General features: G+C 44.9%; 2 protein-coding genes across 3 annotated transcripts; one reads left to right on the forward strand and one right to left on the reverse strand.

Moving 5' to 3' along the window:
* Positions 1-16,139: 16,139 nt before the first annotated feature.
* Positions 16,140-18,539, forward strand: LOC120919219. 2 transcript variants are annotated; one of them, XM_040331274.1, is made up of 3 exons: positions 16,140-17,020; positions 17,317-17,446; positions 17,676-18,539. In XM_040331274.1, exons 1-3 carry the CDS (start codon positions 16,734-16,736, stop codon positions 18,252-18,254), a joined length of 996 nt encoding a protein of 331 aa, XP_040187208.1. In that variant the 5' UTR covers positions 16,140-16,733; the 3' UTR covers positions 18,255-18,539. The 2 variants fall into 2 exon arrangements, with proteins under 2 accessions (XP_040187208.1, XP_040187209.1); XM_040331275.1 differs by having other exon boundaries at positions 17,329-17,446.
* A 1,738-nt stretch (positions 18,540-20,277) lies between these two features.
* On the reverse strand, positions 20,278-22,184 carry LOC120919221 (protein ALP1-like). The gene is made up of 2 exons (XM_040331279.1): positions 21,659-22,184; positions 20,278-21,255 (listed from the first exon to the last, which is right to left on the reverse strand). Exons 1-2 carry the CDS (start codon positions 21,976-21,978, stop codon positions 20,373-20,375), a joined length of 1,203 nt encoding a protein of 400 aa, XP_040187213.1. The 5' UTR covers positions 21,979-22,184; the 3' UTR covers positions 20,278-20,372.
* Positions 22,185-22,677: the final 493 nt, after the last annotated feature.

Consider the following 22,677-nt stretch of genomic DNA (forward strand, 5'->3'; position numbering starts at 1 on the left):
AACATTGGGGATAATTGGGGGGACATGAGGAATATTGGGGATAATTGGGGTAACAGGAGGGACAGTGGGGAGACATGGGGATAATTGGGGGGACAGGAGGAACATTGGGGATAATTGGGGTGACAGAGGGTACGGTGAGGAGACAGGAGGGACACTGGGGATAATTGAGGGGACAGGAGGAACATTAGGGGGACATGAGGGACATTGGGGGGACAGGAGGAATATTGGGGTAGCAGGAGGGACAGTGGGGAGACTGGGGGATAATTGGGGGGACAGGAGGGACATTGGGGGGACAGGAGGGACATTGGGCATAATTGGGGTGACAGTGAGGAGACAGGAGGGATATTAGGGATAATTGGGGGGGCAGGAGGGACATTGGGGGGGGACAGGAGGAATATTGGGGATGATTGGGGGACAGGAGGGACAGTGAGGAGATAGGAGGGACATTGGGGATAATTGGGGGGGACAGGAGGGACATTGGAGATTAGTGGAGAAGATGGTGATGCTCTGTGTAGTGTGCACTGTGTGACTGTACTGTGATCGTGTCTGTCACATACCACAATTTACTTGCTTAGGAAGAGCCCGGGGATGTCATTTCCTCACTCACATTTGCCTGTGGGATAGAGCATGCGGCGCTGTACCAGTCTCAGACTGGCTGCCACAATGGGGAAAAGTAGATTCGGTCCGCAGAGAAGGAGAAGAAGCCGGCGGCGGCTCACATGGCGAGGCAGAGGCGGGACTCCCAGAGCAAACCAGCCCCTGCCACCGCACATGACCCCCAATCGCCGGAATATGGCGGCTGGAGCGCAGTGAGTGACACCATCCACATTAGGACGGCGTGACACTGGCACCGGATTTTGCGCTGCGCCCCCCTAAATTATTCGCCCGTTGCCACGGCCCCCTCTGCCCCCCCACGCTACGCCAGTGTGCCTGTGCCTCTTCAAGCCGCTGGATGCTGGGGCCCCAGGCCAGCTTGGGGCCCCCAACAATTGCTTCCTTTGCCTGTCCTGTTGCGACGGGCCTGTGCACAAGGTACGGACAAGTCCTGTGGGAATATAAAAGGCAGTGCAGCGCTGTTAATAGTGATAGAATACTTAAATACAATTAAGTAAAAAACAGTGTAAACAAAAATAACTCTTTGATAAGAGAAGGAATCCAAATAAATGAATTAAATTAATAAGTGATAGAAAAAACAGCAAAGTCCATTTAAAAACCCAGAAATTAAAAAGTGTCTCAATCTGGTGTGAAAACAATTCCTTAATTAGCAAGATGTGATGATATCTTGATTGCTGTGAGAAGGTGTTCACCCATGCAATTCGTGAAGTAAGGATTAACCGCTTACCAGAGATAAAGACTGTTTTCCACCAGTCTTATAGAGCCTATGGGAAGTCTGGTCTCCCAATACCCTTTCAGCAATATTAAACCTCAGCAATCGATCCGGGTATCATAAATTGGAACAAAAGAAACTTTTCATAGTGCATACCGTTTAAACCAAGGTAGGATTTAATAAAAGTAATGCACTTACAGTTATGTTGCCAAAAAACCGCATATAAGTGGACAAAGAAAAGAGAGCGCTTCAGCTGTAGTGTTCCGATGCCCCTCGCTACTCAGTCTGCAACCACGGCTAGCGTTCAGAACGGAACGCGATGACGTCACGGCACCCAACAATTGTTTCGTCACGAAGTGGTTGCAGACTGAGTAGCGAGGGGCATCGGAACACTACAGCTGAAGCGCTCTCTTTTCTTTGTCCACTTATATGCGGTTTTTTGGCAACATAACTGTAAGTGCATTACTTTTATTAAATCCTACCTTGGTTTAAACGGTATGCACTATGAAAAGTTTCTTTTGTTCCAATTTATGATACCCGGATCGATTGCTGAGGTTTAATATTGCTGAAAGGGTATTGGGAGACCAGACTTCCCATAGGCTCTATAAGACTGGTGGAAAACAGTCTTTGTCTCTGGTAAGCGGTTTATCCTTACTTCACGAATTGCATGGGTGAACACCTTCTCACAGCAATCAAGATATCATCACATCTTGCTAATTAAGGAATTGTTTTCACACCAGATTGAGACACTTTTTAATTTCTGGGTTTTTAAATGGACTTTGCTGTTTTTTCTATCACTTATTAATTTAATTCATTTATTTGGATTCCTTCTCTTATCAAAGAGTTATTTTGGTTTACACTGTTTTTTACTTAATTGTATTTAAGTATTCTATCACTATTAACAGCGCTGCACTGCCTTTTATATTTATGCTTCTTAATTTGTTGTACACATTTTAGTGCTAGCTGCTACATATCTTTCTTTTGTTTGTTCATAACATCACTCATCACTTTTTTATCATTAATTTTTTAGCGCAGCGCCAACCTTTTGTTTTTTTCATTTTTTTAAGTCCTGTGGGATCCATGCCTGGTTCATTTTAATGAATGTGAGCTTGTCCACATTGGCTCTGGACAAGTGGCTGCGCTTGTCTGTGATAGCGCCCCCCTGCCGTGCTAAATACACGTTCAGACAATACACTGGCCGCAGGGCAGACCAGCACCTCCAGGGCGTAAAGGGCAAGCTCAGGCCATGTGCCCAATTTGGAGACCTAGAAGTTTAAGGGGGCATAGCCGTCATTCAGTACGTGTAGGCGTGTGCACACATACTGCTCCACCATGTTGCTGAAATGCTGCCTCCTGCTAAAACGTTCCATATCAGCTGGTGATGCTGTTTGTTGTGGCGTGCTGACAAAGCTTTTCCACATTTCGGCCATGCTAACCCTGCCTTCTGAGGTGCTGGCGGTGCCCCTGCTGCATTGGCGACCTCTTCCTCCTCCTCTGCCTTCGCCTTCTGCTTCCACTGTGCCCCCGCTGCCAGGTGGGAATTGCACCAGCAGCGCGTCTACCAGCGTGTGCTTGTACTCGCGCATCTTGCGTTCGCGCTCCAGTGAGGGGATTAAGGACGGTACATTGTCCTTGTAACGGGGATCCAGCAGCGTGGCCACACAGTAATCAGCACCTGTCATAATGTGCGAAACACGCCGGTCGTTGCGGAAACACTGCAGCATGTAATTGCTCATGTGTGCCAGGCTGCCCAGAGTCAACGAACAGCTGTCCTCTGTGGGAGGTGTATCATCTGTGTCCTCTGTATCCCCCCAGCCACGCACCAGTAATGGCCATGAGCTGGTCTGGATGCCATCCTGCTGTGAACATGGTTCCTCCTCCTCCTCCATATCTTCCTCCTCCTCATCCTCCACCGCGTCATCCTCCAGAACTGTGCCCTTGCTGGACAATTGTGTACCTGGCCTTTGTTGGTGCACGAACCCACCCTCGGAGCCACTTGTGAATGACTGCCCTGAAAGCCTTGCAAATGATCCCGATGATTTCTCCTCCTCCTCCTCCTCCTGTGTCACATCCTCTTCCATCATCGCCCGTAGCGTTTTTTCAAGGAGGCATAGAACTGGGATAGTCACGCTGAGAGCGGCGTCATTGGCACTGGCCATGTTGGTGGAGTACTCAAAACAGTGCAACAAGGCACACAGGTCTCGCATGGAGGCCCAGTTATTGGTGGTAAAGTGGTTCTGTTCCGCAGAGCAACTCACGCGTGCGTGCTGCAGCTGGAACTCCACTATCGCCTGCTGCTGCTCGCACAGTCTGGCCAGCATGTGCAAGGTGGAGTTCCACCTTGTGGGCACATCACATATGAGGCGGTGAGCGGGAAGGCCGAAGTTACGCTGCAGCGCTGCCAGGCGAGCAGCAGCAGGGTGAGAATGCCGAAAATGCGCACAGACGGCCCGCACTTTCTGCAGCAGCTGTGGCATATCAGGGTAAGTTTTCAGGAAACTCTGCACCACCAAATTTAGCACATATGCCAGGCAAGGGATGTGCGTCAAACCGGCTAGGCCCAGAGCTGCTACGAGATTTCGCCCGTTATCGCACACCACCAGGCCCGGCTTGAGGCTCACTGCCGCCAACCACTCATCGGTCTGTTGTTCCATGTCCCTCCACAACTCCTGCGCGGTGTGTGGTTTTTCCCCCAAACAGGAACGTTTTAAAACTGCCTGCTGGCGTTTACCCATGGCTGTGCTGAAGTTGGTGGTGAATTTGTTACGCTGACTGGATGAGGAGGCGGTAGAGGATGAGGAAGCGGAGTAGAAGGAGTTAGGAACAGGAGGCAAACTGAAGCGCCCTGTAATCCTTGGTGGTGGAAGGACATGCGCCAAACTGCTATCCGCCTCAGGCCCAGCCGCCACTACATTTACCCAGTGCGCTGTTAGGGAGATATAACGTCCCTGACCGTGCTTGCTGGTCCACGTATCCGTAGTTAGGTGGACCTTGGCACAGATGGCGTTGCACAGTGCACACCTGATTTTGTCCCCCACTTGGTTGTGCAGGGAAGGGATGGCAGCATTTCAAAGGCCAGTAATTTTGAAATGCTGGCATTCAGGGCCAGGGATCGCGGGTGGGTAGAGGGGTACTTCCTCTTAAGCTCCAGTGTTTGGGAGATGGAGAGATGAATGCTTCCATGGGACATTGTGGAGATGTTTGGTGACCCAGGTGGTAGTGTTGCTTGCCGGTCCTCTAATTGAGGGGTGGCAGGTGGCACTGTCACTATGGAGGTGGATGAAGAGGCAGAGAGGCCCGAGACTGATGCAGAAGAGGAAGCAGGAGGAGCCAGAGACCTTTCTTGGTTTTTGAGGTGTCTACTCCACTGCAGCTCGTGCTTTGCACTTAGATGCCTGGTCATGCAGGTTGTGCTCAGGTTGAGAACGTTTATGCCTCGCTTCAGGCTCTGATTGCACAACGTGCAAACCACGCGTGTCTTGTCATCAGCACATTGTGTGAAGAACTGCCACGCTAGGGAACTCCTTGGACCTGGCTTTGGTGTGCTCGGTCCCTTGCTGCGTTGGGCAGTAGCAGGCGTATTGTCTAGGTGAAGGACGTTCTGCTTTGGCACCCTGCTCCCTCTTCTGCTGTGCTGGTGGCTCTGTGCGACCACCGCCTCTTCCTTTCGAACTACACGGGTCACCTGCATGAGGTTGATTCCATGTCGGGTCGAGGACCTCATCGTCCTGCACATCATCTTCCACCCAGTCTTCACCACTGCCCTCCTTGTCGGTCTGCACAATTGCAAAAGCACCAGCAGTTGGCAACTGTGTTTCATCATCATCCAAGACGTGCTGTGATGGTCCCCCCATGTACTTATCTTGAAATATAAGTGGTTGGGCATCGGTGCACTCAATCTCTTCCCCTTCCGGGTCTGGGCTAGGTGGATGGCCCTGGGAACACATGCTAACAGACTCATCAAAAAGAAGAAGAGACTGCTGCATGCTTTGGGGCTCAGACTGCTTGGCTGATTTGAAAGGGGGTGAGGTGAAAGACTGATGGTGGACATCGGCTGCAGGCGCCAACTCTGAACTTTCAGCACAAGACTGGTTGGAAAACAATGTGAAGGAACTGGAGGCACTGTCAGCAACCCAATCTACTACTGCCTGTTCTGCTCCTGGCCTCAACATTCGTAGAGCTGGATTAGGCCCGACCAAATACCACTGCAGGCTCTGTCAGCTACTCGCACCTGAGAAAGGTGTTTCACTTGTGCTTGTAGCTGGCACAGATCGACCACATCCTCTCCCTGTAACAGGAGCTCCACCAGCAGCACCACGACCGTGGCCACGTCCCTTATTTGACGTTTTCCTCATATTTCTCAAATTTAGGGTCTTGCCCTAATTTTGAGAAATTTTAAATACAAAAATAGTGTCATATGGTGAAATAGGCAGAGATTCACCTATATATTTCTCTACCTATAGCAAGAAGCAGGAACCCAGCCCTAAACAATGTACTGGTGGAGTGCTGGTGAAATGGGCAGAGATTCACCTATATATTTCTCAAATTTAGGGTCTTGCCCTAATTTTGAGAAATTTTAAATACAAAAATAGTGTAAGCTGGTGAAATAGGCAAAGATTCACCTATATATTTCGCTACCTATAGCAATAAGCACAGACAGTATATCACAGGGGACAGGTAGAGTGCTGGTGAAATGGGCAGAGATTCACCTAATTATTTCTCTACCTATACCAAGAAGCAGGTAACCCAGCCCTAAACAATTTTACTGCACAGACAGTATTTGACAGGGGACAGGTAGAGTGTGCTGGTGAAATGGGCAGAGATTCACCTATATATTTCTCTACCTATACCAAGATGCAGGTAACCCAGCCCTAAACAATTAGGCATGTGCATTTCGTTTCGTTCCAAATCGAAATTCGGACGAATTTTTCATTATTCGGACATTCGGATGCATACGAATTCCCGAATTGCAATATTAATGAATTTACCGAATCCGAACGTTTTCGATTCCGAATCGAAAACCTGCGGACGAAATTCGATCGGAATTCAAATTTTTTTTTTTTTTGATTGAATTTCGTCCGCGGGTTTTCGATTTGGAATTCGAAAAAAATTTTTTTTTTTTTTTTGGAATTCCGATCGAATTTCGTCCGCGGGTTTTCGATTTGGAATTCGAATTTTTTTTATTTATTTTTTTTCGAATTCCGATCGAATTTCGAAATTATATTCGAAGACAGAATTTTCGAATTCGACCGGATTTTTCGAAATTCGGTCGAAAACGAACGAGTTCCGAAAACGAATTTAACACATGTAACGAACCTAACTTAACGAAATTAATTAAATAACGAATTAAAACGAAACGAAACAAAACAAAATTTTCCCTTTTGCACATGCCTATAAACAATTGTACTGCACAGACAGTATTTGACAGGGTACAGGTAGAGTGTGCTGGTGAAATGGGCAGAGATTCACCTATATATTTCTCTACCTATACCAAGAAGCAGGTAACCCAGCCCTAAACAATTGTACTGCACATACAGTATATGACAGGGGACAGGTAGAGTGTGCTGGTGAAATGGGCAGAGATTCACCTATATATTTCTCTACCTATACCAAGAAGCAGGTAACCCAGCCCTAAACAATTGTACTGCACAGACAGTATATGACAGGGGACAGGTAGAGTGTGCTGGTGAAATGGGCAGAGATTCACCTATATATTTCTCTACCTATACCAAGAAGCAGGTAACCCAGCCCTAAACAATTGTACTGCACAGACAGTATATGACAGGGGACAGGTAGAGTGTGCTGGTGAAATGGGCAGAGATTCACCTATATATTTCTCTACCTATACCAAGAAGCAGGTAACCCAGCCCTAAACAATTGTACTGCACAGACAGTATATGACAGGGGACAGGTAGAGTGTGCTGGTGAAATGGGCAGAGATTCACCTATATATTTCTCTACCTATACCAAGAAGCAGGTAACCCAGCCCTAAACAATTGTACTGCACAAACAGTATATGACAGGGGACAGGTAGAGTGTGCTGGTGAAATGGGCAGAGATTCACCTATATATTTCTCTACCTATACCAAGAAGCAGGTAACCCAGCCCTAAACAATTGTACTGCACAGACAGTATTTGACAGGGGACAGGTAGAGTGTGCTGGTGAAATGGGCAGAGATTCACCTATATATTTCTCTACCTATACCAAGAAGCAGGTAACCCAGCCCTAAACAATTGTACTGCACAGACAGTATTTGACAGGGGACAGGTAGAGTGTGCTGGTGAAATGGGCAGAGATTCACCTATATATTTCTCTACCTATACCAAGAAGCAGGTAACCCAGTCCTAAACAATTGTACTGCACAGACAGTATATGACAGGGGACAGGTAGAGTGTGCTGGTGAAATGGGCAGAGATTCACCTATATATTTCTCTACCTATACCAAGAAGCAGGTAACCCAGCCCTAAACAATTGTACTGCACAGACAGTATATGACAGGGGACAGGTAGAGTGTGCTGGTGAAATGGGCAGAGATTCACCTATATATTTCTCTACCTATACCAAGAAGCAGGTAACCCAGCCCTAAACAATTATACTGCACAGACAATATATGACAGGGGACAGGTAGAGTGTGCTGGTGAAATGGGCAGAGATTCACCTATATATTTCTCTACCTATACCAAGAAGCAGGTAACCCAGCCCTAAACAATTGTACTGCACAGACAGTATATGACAGGGGACAGGTAGAGTGTGCTGGTGAAATGGGCAAAGATTCACCTATATATTTCTCTACCTATACCAAAAAGCAGGTAAACCAGCCCTAAACAATGTACTATATGAAGCAGATGTCACAGAAATCAAGAGTGCTGGTTTAGATTTCTGAAGCAGCATACACCTCACTGACACTGTCCCTCGAAATCCGGAGCCTGTCCCTACCATAGCTACACCAGACTGACGAGCGGCCCATAAACCATAAGATGATAATGATGTCAAAGAAATAAATAGTGCTTGGTTAGATTTCTGAAGCAGGATCAAACCTCACTGACACTGTCCCTAAGAATCATTCAGCAGCCTCTCCCTGTCATAACTAGAGCAGAGTTCAATGAATAAAGAATGCTTGTTTAGACGTATGAAGCAGGATCAAACCTCACTGACACTGTCCCTAAGAATCATTCAGCAGCCTCTCCCTGTCATAACTAGAGCGGAGTTCTATAAATAAAGAATGCTTGTTTAGATGTATGAAGCAGGATCAAACCTCACTGACACTGTCCCTAAGCAGCAGAATCAGCAGCCTTTCCCTATCATAACTAAAGCAGAGTGACGATCTGTGCTGTGTGACTCGATCTAATATAGAGGCTGGTCACATGCTGGGTCACATGCTGTACTGGCCAATCACAGCCATGCCATAAGTAGGCATGGCTGTGATCAGTTCCCAGTCACAGTTGTAAAACAAATGGCGATTGGCTGCCGTGCAGCGCGCCAAAACATACCCGAACTCGGAACCCGAACCCAGACTTTTTCCAATTATTCGGGTTCGAGTTCGGGAGCAAAAAAAACCCAAAGTCCGTACCGAACCCAAATTTTACAGTTCGGGTTCGCTCAACCCTACTGCTGAGTTGACAGCATCTGCTCATTATATACCGAGACTGGAATGGTATCAAAGATATACACAATTATGAAAGATCTCATGCATTTCCAGCACAATGACATAGTGAATCATTGCTGACCTGAGGCAGTATAATCCCTTCGATCACATAAATAATGTTTAGAGAAAAACTGTCTTGAGGCTTTAGAGACTGACTCTTTAAACAAATAAGGTAAAAAATGGAGTGCTAGAACAGCAACTAGTGTGATCTGAAAATAGTTCCAAAGGCCCAGAGGTTCCCTAAGGCAAAGTTCACCTTCTGCTGGAACCAGACCTGTGTTAAAGTTTCTGGCTGGTGTCAGTGTAGGCAGCTAGCTGTAAAAAACAGAAGCGACCATATATGCATGGGTAAATAAAGAGAGAGGGAGAAAGTGGTGCAGTAGGTTAGTTAGAATCCAAGGGCCAGATTCTCAGAGACTTACGTCAGCGATACGCCGTCGTAAGTTCAAATCTGCGCCGTCGTATATTTAAGCGTATTCTGGAAACTAGATACGCTTAAATTTGGCTAAGATACGAGCGGCGTAAGTCTCCTACGCTGTTGTATCTTAGGGTGCATATTTACGCTGGCCGCTAGGTGGCGCTTCCGTTGTTTTCCGCGTCTAATATGCAAATGAGCAAGATACGCCAATTCACAAACGTACGTACGCCTGTTGCAATTAGTTACGCCGTTTACTTAAGACATACGCCGGCGTAAAGATAAAGCAGGTCTCTAGGTGGCGTAGCCCATGCAAAGTATGGACGTCGGAACAAGCGTATCTTTTTACGTCGTTTGCGTAAGTCGTACGCGAATAGGGCTGTGCGTAAGTTACATTCACATCGTAGGCAGTGTTCGACGTATCTTAGGCATTCTATCCGATGCATGTGCACTGGGATACGTCCACGGACGGCGCATGCGCCATACGTTCAAAACGTCATTTACGTGGGGTCATGCTTTATTTGCATAAAACACGCCCACCTCTTCCCAATTTCAATTAGGCGCGCTTACACCCACACATTTACGCTATGCCGCCGTAACTTAGGACGCAAGTGCTTTGTGAATACAGCACTTGCCTCTCTAAGTTGCGGCGGCGTAGCGTAAATACGATACGCTACGCCCACCCACACTTACGCCGGGGTACATGAATCTAGGCCCAAGTTTTTTTTTTATCTCAATAGATTTTTATTGATAGATGTTACAAGGTACAGAATCAAAGGTACACATACATAACGTTTTCTTACTTTTTTCGTTTTAAGAACAGAATTAACAATCAGATAGAACAGGGAAACATCCCACCATGTGACGGAGAAGGCAGTGTACGACACAGACAACGGAATAGGGATTATAACAAATAAATTGAGAATCATATAGTCAACATAGCATAACATGGTACTCAGAGACTGTCAGATAGGTATATGCACATCATAATAGGGTGAAGTGGGGGCACCTCCTCCTGAGCACCCCTATCGGGTGCCAATCTGTGCCCATTCAGAAGTGCCTCCTCCCTCCCCACATTTCCTTCTCCAAGATACAATTAGGGTATAGATAGGGCGGAGGGTAACACACAGTACAGTGTTGTGGGTCATGTATGTTACTATGTAACTATGTAAATGTTTCATTCAAAGATGAGAAGTGAATGATTCGACGAGGCCTGGAGAGCTAATCCAGTCAGTCCATTGTCGCCATTTCCTGAGATTTTGCGTTTTGTTACCGTGACGTAATGCTAGTGTTGTTTCATGTGTGAAGTGAGTATGTGTAGTGTGGATTACGTCATTTAGAGTGGGGGGATCTGAGTCCTTCCATTTCCTAGTAATACTAAGGCGTGCGGCTAAGAGTATATGGATTATGATCGTCCTCGTTGGGTTGGGGAAACGTTCTATATTCAAAGAAAGCAGGGCCAAGGACGGTTATCTGTCTATTGTCATTTTTGTGACGACAAAAAGGAGTTGAAACACTGATTGCCATAAGAGAGTAAGTCTAGGACAGTCCCATAAAGTATGTAGCAAGTCACCTTTTTTACCACATTTCCTCCAACATGTATTCTCAAGTGAGGTGTCAAATTTGGATAGCTTGTCAGGAGTTAAAGCGGAGGTTCACCCTAAAAAACATCTATGTACCATCCCATCCAGCATACTAGCGTCAGCTACAGTATGCCGTTTAATCCTTAAGTTTCTTTTCAGACTCCCGCGGGGAGTAGGCGTTCCTATGAAGAGGGGAACATGATTGACGTCCGGCTATGGCGCGTCACACATTCCGAAAATAGCCAGACTAGGTCTCGGCTCTTCACGGCGCTATATGGTGCCTGCGCACGGACTAGGAGCTGACTGCGCAGGTGCCGTATACAGCCGAGTCCTATTTCGGCTATTTTCGGAATGCGTGACGCACCATAGCCGGACGTCAATCATGTTCCCCTCTTCATAGGAACGCCTACTCCCCACGGGAGTCTGAAAAGAAAGTGAAGGATTAAACGGTAAATACAGCGCAAAAAAAGGGCATACTGTAGCTGACGCTAGTATGCTGGACGGGATGGTATATAATTCTTTTAGGGTGAACCTCTGCTTTAAGTACCAACGATAGGTCAGCTTAAACGCAAGTTCCCACAAAGTGGAGCAGCATGTGGCCTTATAAGTGGAGTGGCAAGCCTTTTCAAATTGGTCTAGCGTGAAGTGTTGTCCCAGATCTCTTTCCCACCTAGACAGTGCAGTGGAGCTAGTGAAGGTAGTTTTGGAGCAAAGTAAATTATAGAACATCGATATCCCCTTTTGATGAACCGTAGGGGACCTATAGTAGATCCAGGCTTTTTGAGGGATTGTACAAGTCCATGTTGCAAGTGTCGGGTACGTAAATATAGGAATAAGTCAGAGTTTGGGAGTTGATATTGTTTTTGAAGGTCTGAAAAAGTTTTGAGGTTGTCACCATCAATCAGATTAGATATGTGAATTAATCCTTTGGCTTTCCAACAGGAGTAAGATGTGGATACCATCAGAATTTGTAGGGTCTCTATAGGGATGGGAAGTGTGGAACGTATGTTGTGAGTGATGGGCATCTGCGTGAATCGGGTCCAAACTTTAAAGGTCGCGAGTATGGTTGGAGACAGTTGGGGAGGGGCCTTTGCCCCCATCGTGGTAGCGAACATCCAGGCAGAGAGGTTATTGTGTGGAACTGAAGATTCTTCTATTTTACCCCATATTGTGAGAGGAGGGCAGGGTAAGAACCATTCCCTTGCTTGTGTAAGGATGGAAGCCATGTAATAGTCCCGGAAGTTAACATATCCCAGGCCCCCCTCTAAACGATGTTTCACCAGTTGAGTATGACTACACCTGGCTTTCTTTCCCTTCCAGATAAATTTTGATAGGATCGATTGTAGTGATGAAAGTACCTAAGGGGTATAGGGATGGGGACAGTCTGAAAAATATATAGTATTTGAGGAAGATGGAACATTGTAAACGCCGCTAGGCGGCCTAACCATGAGAACTCAAAGGACGCCAACCTGGTGAGATCTGTCTGCAATTTAGTGCGAATCGGCAGATAATTAGAAGAAAACAAAGTTTTCGTGGAGGAAGTGAACTGGATTCCTAGATATGTTATGCTATTTTCTGCCCAGACATATGGGAATTTGAGTTTAATCCGATTTCTAGTAGGTTCGTCCAAACCCAGGTTAAGTATGTATGATTTCTTCTCATTGGCTTTGTAAAAAAAAAACATCACTGAACCAGGCAAGCGTCCTCTGGACCTCAGGTAGGGAGCGATCAGGGTCGGTGACCATGAGGATCACATCATCTGCGAATAAGCTGATTTTGTGTTCTACGCCCGCTATATGTACACCAGAGATTTTTTCATTGGATCTTATATTTTCTGCTATTTATTACAAGAATAAATATTAAGGGTGATAGAGGACAACCCTGTCTCGTGCCATTGGAGATCTGAAAGGGTGTAGAGAGGGCATCCGCCGAGAACACTCGAGCCGAGGGGTTGGAGTACAAAGCCATGATTGCATCATGAATATTACCAATAAGGCCAAATTTGGTCAGTACTACTGAGGAGGAATGTCCTCTGGGAGGTCGCCCAGACGATTGATGTCCTTTCCGAAAAAGTTCCACCCGGCGGATAAGGCCCCACCCCCCGTATTGCGTAGGCACTTCACGAGTCACGGCATTTCCGAAAGAAGCCAAACATGAAGAAGCTCTATATGGCGCCTGCGCAGTCAGCTCTACGCGGCTCCTAGTCGGTGCACAGGCGCTATATAGAGCCGACTCGCAGCTCTGCATGTTCGGCTTCTTTCGGAAACGCAGTGACTCGTGACGCGCCTACGCAATACGGGGGGCGGGGCCTTATCCGCCGGGTGGAACTTTTTCTGAAAGGACGTCAATCATTTTGGCGACCTCCCAGAGGACATTCCTCCTCAGCATAGAAACGCCTACTCCCGCGGGGAGAAGTACCCGGAAGCCAGATTGCAAATATAGATTATAAGGTATGTACAGTGTAAAAAAAATATTTACTGTACATGTTAGAAGTATAAATAAGTTGGTCTGATATAGATGTTATTTGGGTGAACCTCTGCTTTAAACTACTATCTCCATTACGAACGCTAGTTTTATCAGTCCGAGCGCTCCCGTCTCGTAAATTTATTCTGAGCATGCATGTTTTTTTTCTCCGTCGGAGTTCCACACAGACGATCGGAACTTCCGATAGAAATTTTTTTCATTGGAAAAAAAGAGAACATGTCCTCTTTCTAAGTCAGTCGGAATTTACAATGGAAGAAATCCGATTGGGAACACACACTGTCAGAATATCCAATGAAAAAATTCTGTCTGACTTTTTTCATCGGAAATTACGATCGTGTGTACAAGGCATAAGTTTCTTGAACCACTCAAGTACCAGTGTATGCATATAACATGTCTTTGAAAGGTGGCTGCTAAAAAAGTAAAGTACAATGGTCATCTGAATTTAATAGAGCCTAACCTTTATAAGCTTTACTGTCAGTAAATTTACTTTTAATGTCAACACAAGTGTAATCAAAATGTTTGATGAAAGATATAGGCCATGGGCTTTGCAGCTCAATTGCAGTTATAGTTATTTTGTAATTGTAGGCTTTCTTGCTTTTTATCAGAATACCTTAATATAGATCTGTCAATGTGTTCAGAAAGCTCAGCTCCTGATGTAAATTGCTTTTCAATGCATCCTGTTCTTTCTTGCTTATAGCCATCAGGTATAGATAGATAACGTGTCTGTGAAATTCTGACTTTCTTAAACAGAGCAAGACTTCAAGCAGTGTCTGGATAGCTTGGTCTGTCTTCTTAATAAAGCAATAGATGTAGGTTTGCTTTTTCTAGATACTTACTGGTAATACAGTGCCAGAAGGGCTGTCCAAATAGATTACAATGTTCTACGTGTTCTATCATATTTGTTGCTCGAGTTGACTCCTTGAGCATCTTATTAAATCCAGAATGCTTGGTGCACATCAAGAAAGACCTGCTTGGGCTCATCATGCAACACACAAGTTTAAACTAATATATTTCTTCTCACATTCAATAAACACTGAATCGTGGGTAAAACAGAAAACCAGGCCACCTTAAGGATAAATTGTAATTTGTTTGCATTGATTACTATTTTTTTTATTACCTTTCTATTTCATGTAATACCCCATTTGCCATGTCTGATTGTCTATCATATCACCCAAGACATTAGCAACTTTTTTCTGTCTGTGTCTTGTTTTTTCCTTTCTTAACTGCACCTCCATGACAGGGTAGTCTTCAAGTCTGACCCATGGTAATTTTTGTCCTGCAAATTCATATTTGGAGATTAGGCACAGCAGATTGGTAATTGAAATGGTTGCTCATGTGCCGCCCCAAGGCCGGGTCCTTTAATGCCGCACCCCCCCCCCCCCCCACACACACACACACAGGGGCCAAGTGATACAGTCGGCTATAGCCGCCGACTGTATCACAGGAGCGCGCACGCAATAACTAACCCATATGCGAGAGAGCTCGCATGAAGGGGGTTAGTTCTTGCTAGGAGGAGCCGAGACAGCCGCCCAGGGACCCCAGACCAGGTTTCGGGGCCACTCAGTGCAAAACGAGCTGCACAGTGGAGGTAAGTATAACATGTTTGTTATTTTTAAAAAATAAAAAAATTGCCATTACAACCCCTTTAATGAGCCTGTTGCACAAATCACTTTATTACACTTTATTTATGACATCTATGGCTGCTATACATATTTATATAATCCATACAGGCCCAGACTGGCCATAGGGCATATCGGGCATATGCCGGTCGCGGCCTGCGAATGGTCCTTGGAGGCCCCCGGGCCAATCGCGGCCCGCGAACGGCCCTCGACGGCCCGCATGTCACTTCTCCCCAGAGGTGTACCTAGGCCCTTGGGGCGGACTGGGCTGGGTTGCAAGAATGCATTTGCCCCCTGGGCTGCTCTAATGTCCTGCAAAAAGGCCGCTGAGCTGGTCGAGTGCAGCAGCTCTGATGGCGGGCATGGCCGGTTTCAGTACTGCAGCGATGACTTCTGTGATTCTGTCAGTGCTGACAGTCTGAGTTAGATATGCCCAGCCCCTCCCTCCTCCACACAAAGCTTTATCAGAGGCTGGGTGGAGCTGCTCTTTCTTTCCCTGCTCACACTCCTGGCAGCTCTGTGTTGTTTGTGAAGAAGATTTGTGGGCAGGAAAGTTAAAACAAAGCAGTCAGCTCAGAATCCACAGCCTTAGAAAAAAAAAAAAAAAGTGAGCCTCTCCTGGGACTGTCCATTATGTCCCATCCAAGTAAGTGACAACAAGTCGCATATTAAGTGTTATATTACAGCAGCCTGTGACAGTTTCTTGCCCTCCTAGATGTTATGATGTGGGTTCACACTGGCATGCTGCAGTTTGGCTGCAGTGCTGGTGTTCTGGCATGTTATGCTGTCTTCATGTTACCCTCCAGTCCCATAGACTTCTATTAGGCCCCTTTCAGACGGACGGATAGAATGGTGCTTTTAGCTGCGGATTTTCTATTTTTCTACCGCAGCTAAAAGCACACAATGTTTGCCTATGGCCCCATTCACACACAGCGTTTGCGTGCGATTACGTTACATGCGGTTTCGTGCGAATAGAAAAAATAGAATTGAATGCGTCCAGGTGCGATGTAGCGCAGCTATATGCACATAACCGCAGGCAATCGCAGTCTTTTTTGTCACTTGCGGATATCAGCGTTTTAAAAAAAAAAACAGGAAGCACATCATCATTCATTAGCATACCTGGGACATGACACAGGAAGTACTAGGGATAGAGGAAAGAGGAGAAGACAGCATGGCGGCCAGAGATATCTCCCACGAGGCCATTATAGCCCTGGTGCATGCCCGACCGGAGTTATGGGACCCAGAATGCCCTGGATATGCCGACAGAGTGTTGAAGAGGTCAAAGTGGGAGGAAGTGTACAAATTTGTAACACCGAACTGGGACGAAATGTCTGCAACTGATCAAGATAACCAAGGTGAGTGCAAAGTTTCTGGTGTTTATGTATATTCATGTATCAGGGTACACATGCATCATAGCTCTTTCATTACAACCAGACTAATGAAGATTTACCCCCCCTAATGACAAGGCCATTTTTTTGCAATACAGCGCTGCGTCAATGACAATGCTGCAACTAAACCAAATTGTTGTTCCTTTTTTTCACACAAAGGTCGGGCATTAGTACTTTCTGGACAATTTAAAAAAACAAAAAAAACAGGAGGGGCAGCTAAATTTTAGCAGACAGATTGGACACTTTTGTCACTTGCAGTGAAAGGGGTCAAATGGTTTGTGTATTCTCTAGTTTCTTGGGTGGGGGTGAGAGCAAATCTCTCTCAATGTACGGCTTATATGCGTTTATTTTTTCAAAATATATTATTAAATTATACAATGAAATATATATTGCAGGGAAGGAGGTTTATACAAGGTGGAGATCCCTACGCGACCGCTACAAGAAAGAAGTAAACGAAGAGAAGTCTGCGGAGCGAAGCGGAGCACCCTCAACTCGCCGTAGGGCCAACCCCCATGCAGAGGCATTGTCTTTCTTGAGGCGCACCACCGAGATGCGTGCGTAAGTAACATATATGTTATTTAACTAACATTTTGTGGGCAGTATAGCTGCACTGTCCCATTCATTTGAACGGGCTTGAAAGTTGAAGGAGCGGTATACACACCGCTCCCTCACCACTCCAAAAATGCTGCTTCCAGGATTTCTGTTTGCACCTTACCGCTCCAGTGTGAAAGGTGTAGACCCATTTTTTTTCCCCTCCTAGCTCCGGATAGAGGGCTATTCTGTTGTGTACACATGACACTATTCATGATAACTGTTTTTAAAAACGTGTAATGTTTTCTATTGTTTTTACCTAGAACTGTCTCAAGTGTTCCTGCAAGAGCCATCGCAAGGCGTGCAAGTTCATCACCAGAAAATAATACTGAGACCAGCCAGGAAACCATTCCAGTTTCATCTCAAGATTATCAAGAACCTCCAGAACCGCAGGTATGTAATTTGGTCACGATCTCCATCTTTTTTGGTCGTACTTCTGGCTTTGTACAGTGACAGGTTTTTGGGACTACAAGTGCCTGTGTCTGATCGATTCAAAACGGGTGCTGCAAGCTGTGACACAAGCACTGGCACATATATTTAAGCAAGCATCAAGTGTGACCTCTGTTCACCAAGTGTGACCTCAACATCAGAAGCGTAATCTATGCATTCTATCTATTTCCAGGGAAATCTTGACAAGAGAGCACGATCTTCTTCCACCACTCGTCGACCACGCCAACAAGAGACACCTTTTGAGGATTATTTTAATCGTATTATTGTAGAAATGAGAAAACAATCACAAAATGATGCCAAAAAAGATGAGTTCCTCAACATCTCAGATCCCGATGTCATTTTTTTGAGAATGTTACTATGTGTACTCAGGGAGATTCCGCCAGAGAAACGCACTGATGTTAGGGGTGATATACATGCCTATTTAACGTATATAGTGTCCGCATGCAAAGAGCAACGCCCATATCCTAAATTTCAACCATGGGCTCTGGGTTTTAATTCACCTAGTGGCTCTTTGAGTCAGCCAATGCCCAGTCCTGAATGCCGTGACACCACACCAGTCATGAACTCATATGCAGGGCCGCCACCAACATATACACCCTTCCCATCTTATCCTGGTTTTCAGAGAATGCATGGGCAGCCCCACCCAGTCAGTTCACCCTCATCTACACAATCCGTACAACATATAGATGTTGGCAGTGAACCAAGCCCTTCTACCTTGCGTTCCTCTTACCCAGTGTATCAGAACTTGTAGTTTTTTCTACTTTTATTACTGTTTTTTTTTTTTTTAGTTTTTGCTCATGCAATGTTTTATTGATATCTTTGCACAAAGTAATGTTTAGCGGATGTTCACCCTAAAAACAAATTTCTAACATTACAGCTAGCATACTAAGCACATCCACTGTATGTAGGTCTTTGTTTTTGACCGTACCAACCGTGATATTGGCATTTTGTCCAAGGCTTACGGCGTTCCTATCCTTGGATTTGATGATTGACGGCTTGTGCAACAGTTTTCCTGGCGCACAACGCGCGTCACCAGATTTCTAGGAATAACATAGCTGCAAGTCGGCACTATACGGTGGACACAGGCGAGAGGGAAACTGTTTCACAAGCCGTCAATCATCAAATCCAAGGATAGGAACGCCCACTCCCGCAGTTAACAGAACCCGGAAGCCCTGAACAAAATGACAATATCACGGTATGTACAGAGACAAAAAAAAAAAAAACCCTACATACAGTGCTTAGTATGCTTAGTGTGCTGGATGTATTGTTTGAAAAAAATAATAATTAGGTGAACCCCTGCTAAATGGCTTGGTTGGCCTGAATTGTTTCCTTAAGCTTGTGCATTGTTGGTTCACTTACTCTTTCCTGCCATTTCCCTTCTATATATATATGGGTTTTTTTTTTTCTCAATGCCTGTTTCTCCTAGGTACGCTTTCCACTATCATCCGAGCCATGCAAAGTTATTTAGAACAACTTACTAAACACCTTACTGAGGAGAAACAGGAAGTGAGAAATTCAGATGAAGAAAACAAAACATTAGTGAAATAGAAGGAAAATTGAACCAACAATGCACCTAGGAAACGATTTAGAAATTAAAGAGAACAAGATTATGTTCCTCAAAATTGTTTTCTCTCAGGAGAATTTTGCACACAATCTGAAGCACTTAAATTCAAAATGGCTGCTGATGTTGCTACATGCACCCCTCTTTTGAACAAGTTATTTTTGCTGTTTAGCATTGATCTTATAAAAAGTATTTAACAAGGGTCTACGCCCGCTCTTTTTTGAAAAAAAGTCGACAGCTACAAACACTATAGCTGCTGACTTTTAAAAGACACTTTGTGGAATATTTACTAAAGGCAAATCCATTTAGTATACAAGTGCACTTGGAAGTGCAGTCGCTGTAGATCTGAGGGGGACATGCAAGTAAAATAGTAAACACATTTGCTTGCACATGATTGAAAGATAATAATCAGCAGATCTACCACCCATATCAGATCTACTACTCAGATCTACAGCGAATGCACTTCCAAGTGCACTTGTAGTGTTAAGTTGTTTTGCCTTATTAAATTAACCCCTTTGATCTAAACTGCCCCCCGGAGGACAATCCCTCTATCCTGCTAGCTTTCGATGCCGCCATCAGGAAACTGGCAGTGTGCGAGCAGCATCACTCTTCGTGAATGTGCCGGCTGCTTTCGTGCCGTAGGAGGACAAAGGTAGAAGACCCATCGCCTACCCCAATGTTTTTGGGCAATTTGTTTTTATATTTTTTTTATATTTTTTCAGGCAGGGTAGAACTTCACTTTCAGTTTTTGTTCATGCACCTAATGTCCACATCTATTTAGTGGAAAAAAGATTTTCTAACAACACATCAGGAATATCTCTGGAATGTTCTAATGCAGGGATATGCAATTAGCAGACCTCCAGCTGTTGCAGAACTACAAGTCCCATGAGGCATAGCAAGACTCTGACAGCCACAAGCATGACACCCAGAGGCAGAGACATGATGGGAATTGTAGTTTTGCAACATCAAGAGGTCCGCTAATTGCATATCCCTGTTCTAATGGGTCACTTTATATTTTTTTGGAAATGTTCTGTGTCATGTTTTACTTGAAGAAAAATGCATGTTCATAAGGAATATTATAAAAAAAATAGTTTTGTATTGTTTTGTATAGATGCAAGCAACCATATTTTGTAAGCATCGTTCTTTTGTAATGATTTACACATTTTTGATACACTTTGTTAATTTTTGTATAGCAAACAAAAAATAAATCCGATTTAATTGGACAAAGTTGTCAACTACTTTTATTACAGAAAAAATGTGAACAGTGATATTAAAAAGGTTGATGTAATGGTTAAAAAAAATAGGAGACTAAACATAATCGTACTGCCACGGTAGCTGTCCATCATCAGAAAGGAAAAAATCAGAAAAATGTTCACGGACTTGTAGAGCATGATTGCTTGGGCGACTGGTAGTAACACTCCCTCTGTGCTCTTCACAAACAGGTAACGGTGGTTCATTGTGTGCAATCTCCTTTCCCCTTAGAAAGTTATGGAGAACACAGCATGCCAAAACCACATTGACAGCGTGATCCACTTCCAAGTGCATTGCAGTCAACAGTACACGCCATTTAGCTGTACAAATACCGAAGGCGCACTCCACCATTCTGCGTGCACGGCTCAGGCGGTAATTGAAGATGCGCTTCTTGGCAGTAAGACCGTGCCTAGTATAGGGCCTGAGGAGGTGAGTGGATAAGGCAAATGCCTCATCTCCTAGCACTACCAGGGGTAGATCTGGTCCAGCAGTACCTGGTAGAGGCCTTGGCTGTGGTACATTAAAATCCCCATACTGCAGACGCTGTCCCATCATGGAATTTCTAAAAATTCGTGAATCTCCAGAGCTCCCGTATGCTCCAACGTCCACCGCTACAAAGCGCATGTTTGCGTCACTCAGTCCCAGCAGCACAATGGAGAAATATTTCTTGTAGTTGAAATAGCGGGAACCAGAGTTTGGTGGCTTGATGAGCCTGATATGTTTCCCGTCTAATGCTCCAATACAATTTGGAAAGTTTGTCTTCTCCCAAAACTCCTCCGCTATCTCTTCCCACAAGCTGATTGTTGGTTCCGGCATGACTGTGCTCTTCAACTCCTCCCAAATGGCAATACAGGTGTCATGTACTATGGTTGACACAGTTGAAATCCCCATTAGGAATTGATGATGAAGTGAGGTGAAACTCGCTCCAGTGGCAAGGTATCTGCAATACAATAATTAAGAACAATTCAATCGATACACATACATAGAGTTCTACACATAAATAGAGTTCTGTATTACGATACACATAAATAGAATTCTGTTAGAAAAAAAAAGCAGCGGCTTAGCTGGAGACTTTTCATCAAAGACCAAAGACGAAAACGATGGAAGAAAAATGATTGCTTTTTCATATATATATATAGTTATATATATATATAGATATCTCTCTCTCTATAATATATATAGATATAGATATAGAGAGAATCTATGCAATATGAATATATATATATATATATATATTGCAAGTAAATAGATATACACTTATATACATGTACATATACAATCACACATACACTATTGTCCATATCGGTACACCAGCATGTGCATGAATGATATGAAAAACCTACCTTAAAGTAAGTAACAGCCGTTCTTCCTCACTTATGCATCGTCTCATGTTGGTCCTTTGTCGGATGATTCGTCCTCGAACAAGCCCCAACAATTCGTCAAAACTCTCCACCGACATCCTTGTGTAGTTATAGAACTTATCACCGTGGGTTTTAAGTTCACCGAACATCAGGGCAAAGTAGCCAATAGAAAGACGCTGTGAGGTTAAAGGGTGCACCCAGTAACGACGGAGACGTCTTCTGGACTCGATAGCTCTTCTCCTCTTCATTTTCATGAATAGCAAGATGAGCATTGCCATCAAACTACCCATACATGCATTCATCTTGAAAGATCTCAATACAATACACAGAACGCTCCTCTCACTCCAAACTCCAACACACACTCAGCCAGGGAACAAAGGAGACAGGAAATAGATGTTTTGAAATGCAGAGGACCGAAATGCATCATGGGTAGAATTCAAGGGAACCAAACAAAAACAAAAAAAAATAGAAAGGGTTGCTATGGAAACGAATACCGCAGCTAAACGCGGCCGCAATTAAATGCACGTAAACGCATGTAATCGCAAAGTGCAAATGCAGCTAATCGCAGTGCCTGGAGCCTTGAATTTCACAAAACATTTGTAGTGCTTTTAACTGCGGGAAAACAGCCGTCCGTCTGAAAGGGGCCTTAGGTTGTACATTTTTGCTGCATGTCCTGAAAGTGCACAAAAAGTCCTGCATGCTGCATCTGTGGTGCAATTCCAAAAAATGCAGCAAAACGCACAACCTAATTAGAAGTATGAGGGACTGGGGCTATGGAAAACCGCCACAGTGGCGGCCTGTCCATTAAGGGCACACGGGCACTGCCCCCTCCATTATGCCACTCCTATATGTAAAATGGATAGATTCATGCCTGACCCGCCACCAAGATGTGGTAAGTGTTGGTCAGACAGCGAGTGGGTGGAGGGAGTGTCACAGTGGCTGCATTTGATGGGACAAAGTGGCTGCATTTGATGGGACAAAGTGGCTGCATTTGATGGGGC

The sequence above is a fragment of the Rana temporaria genome, chromosome 12 (genome assembly GCF_905171775.1).
Source record: "Rana temporaria chromosome 12, aRanTem1.1, whole genome shotgun sequence".
Classification (NCBI taxonomy): domain Eukaryota; kingdom Metazoa; phylum Chordata; class Amphibia; order Anura; family Ranidae; genus Rana; species Rana temporaria.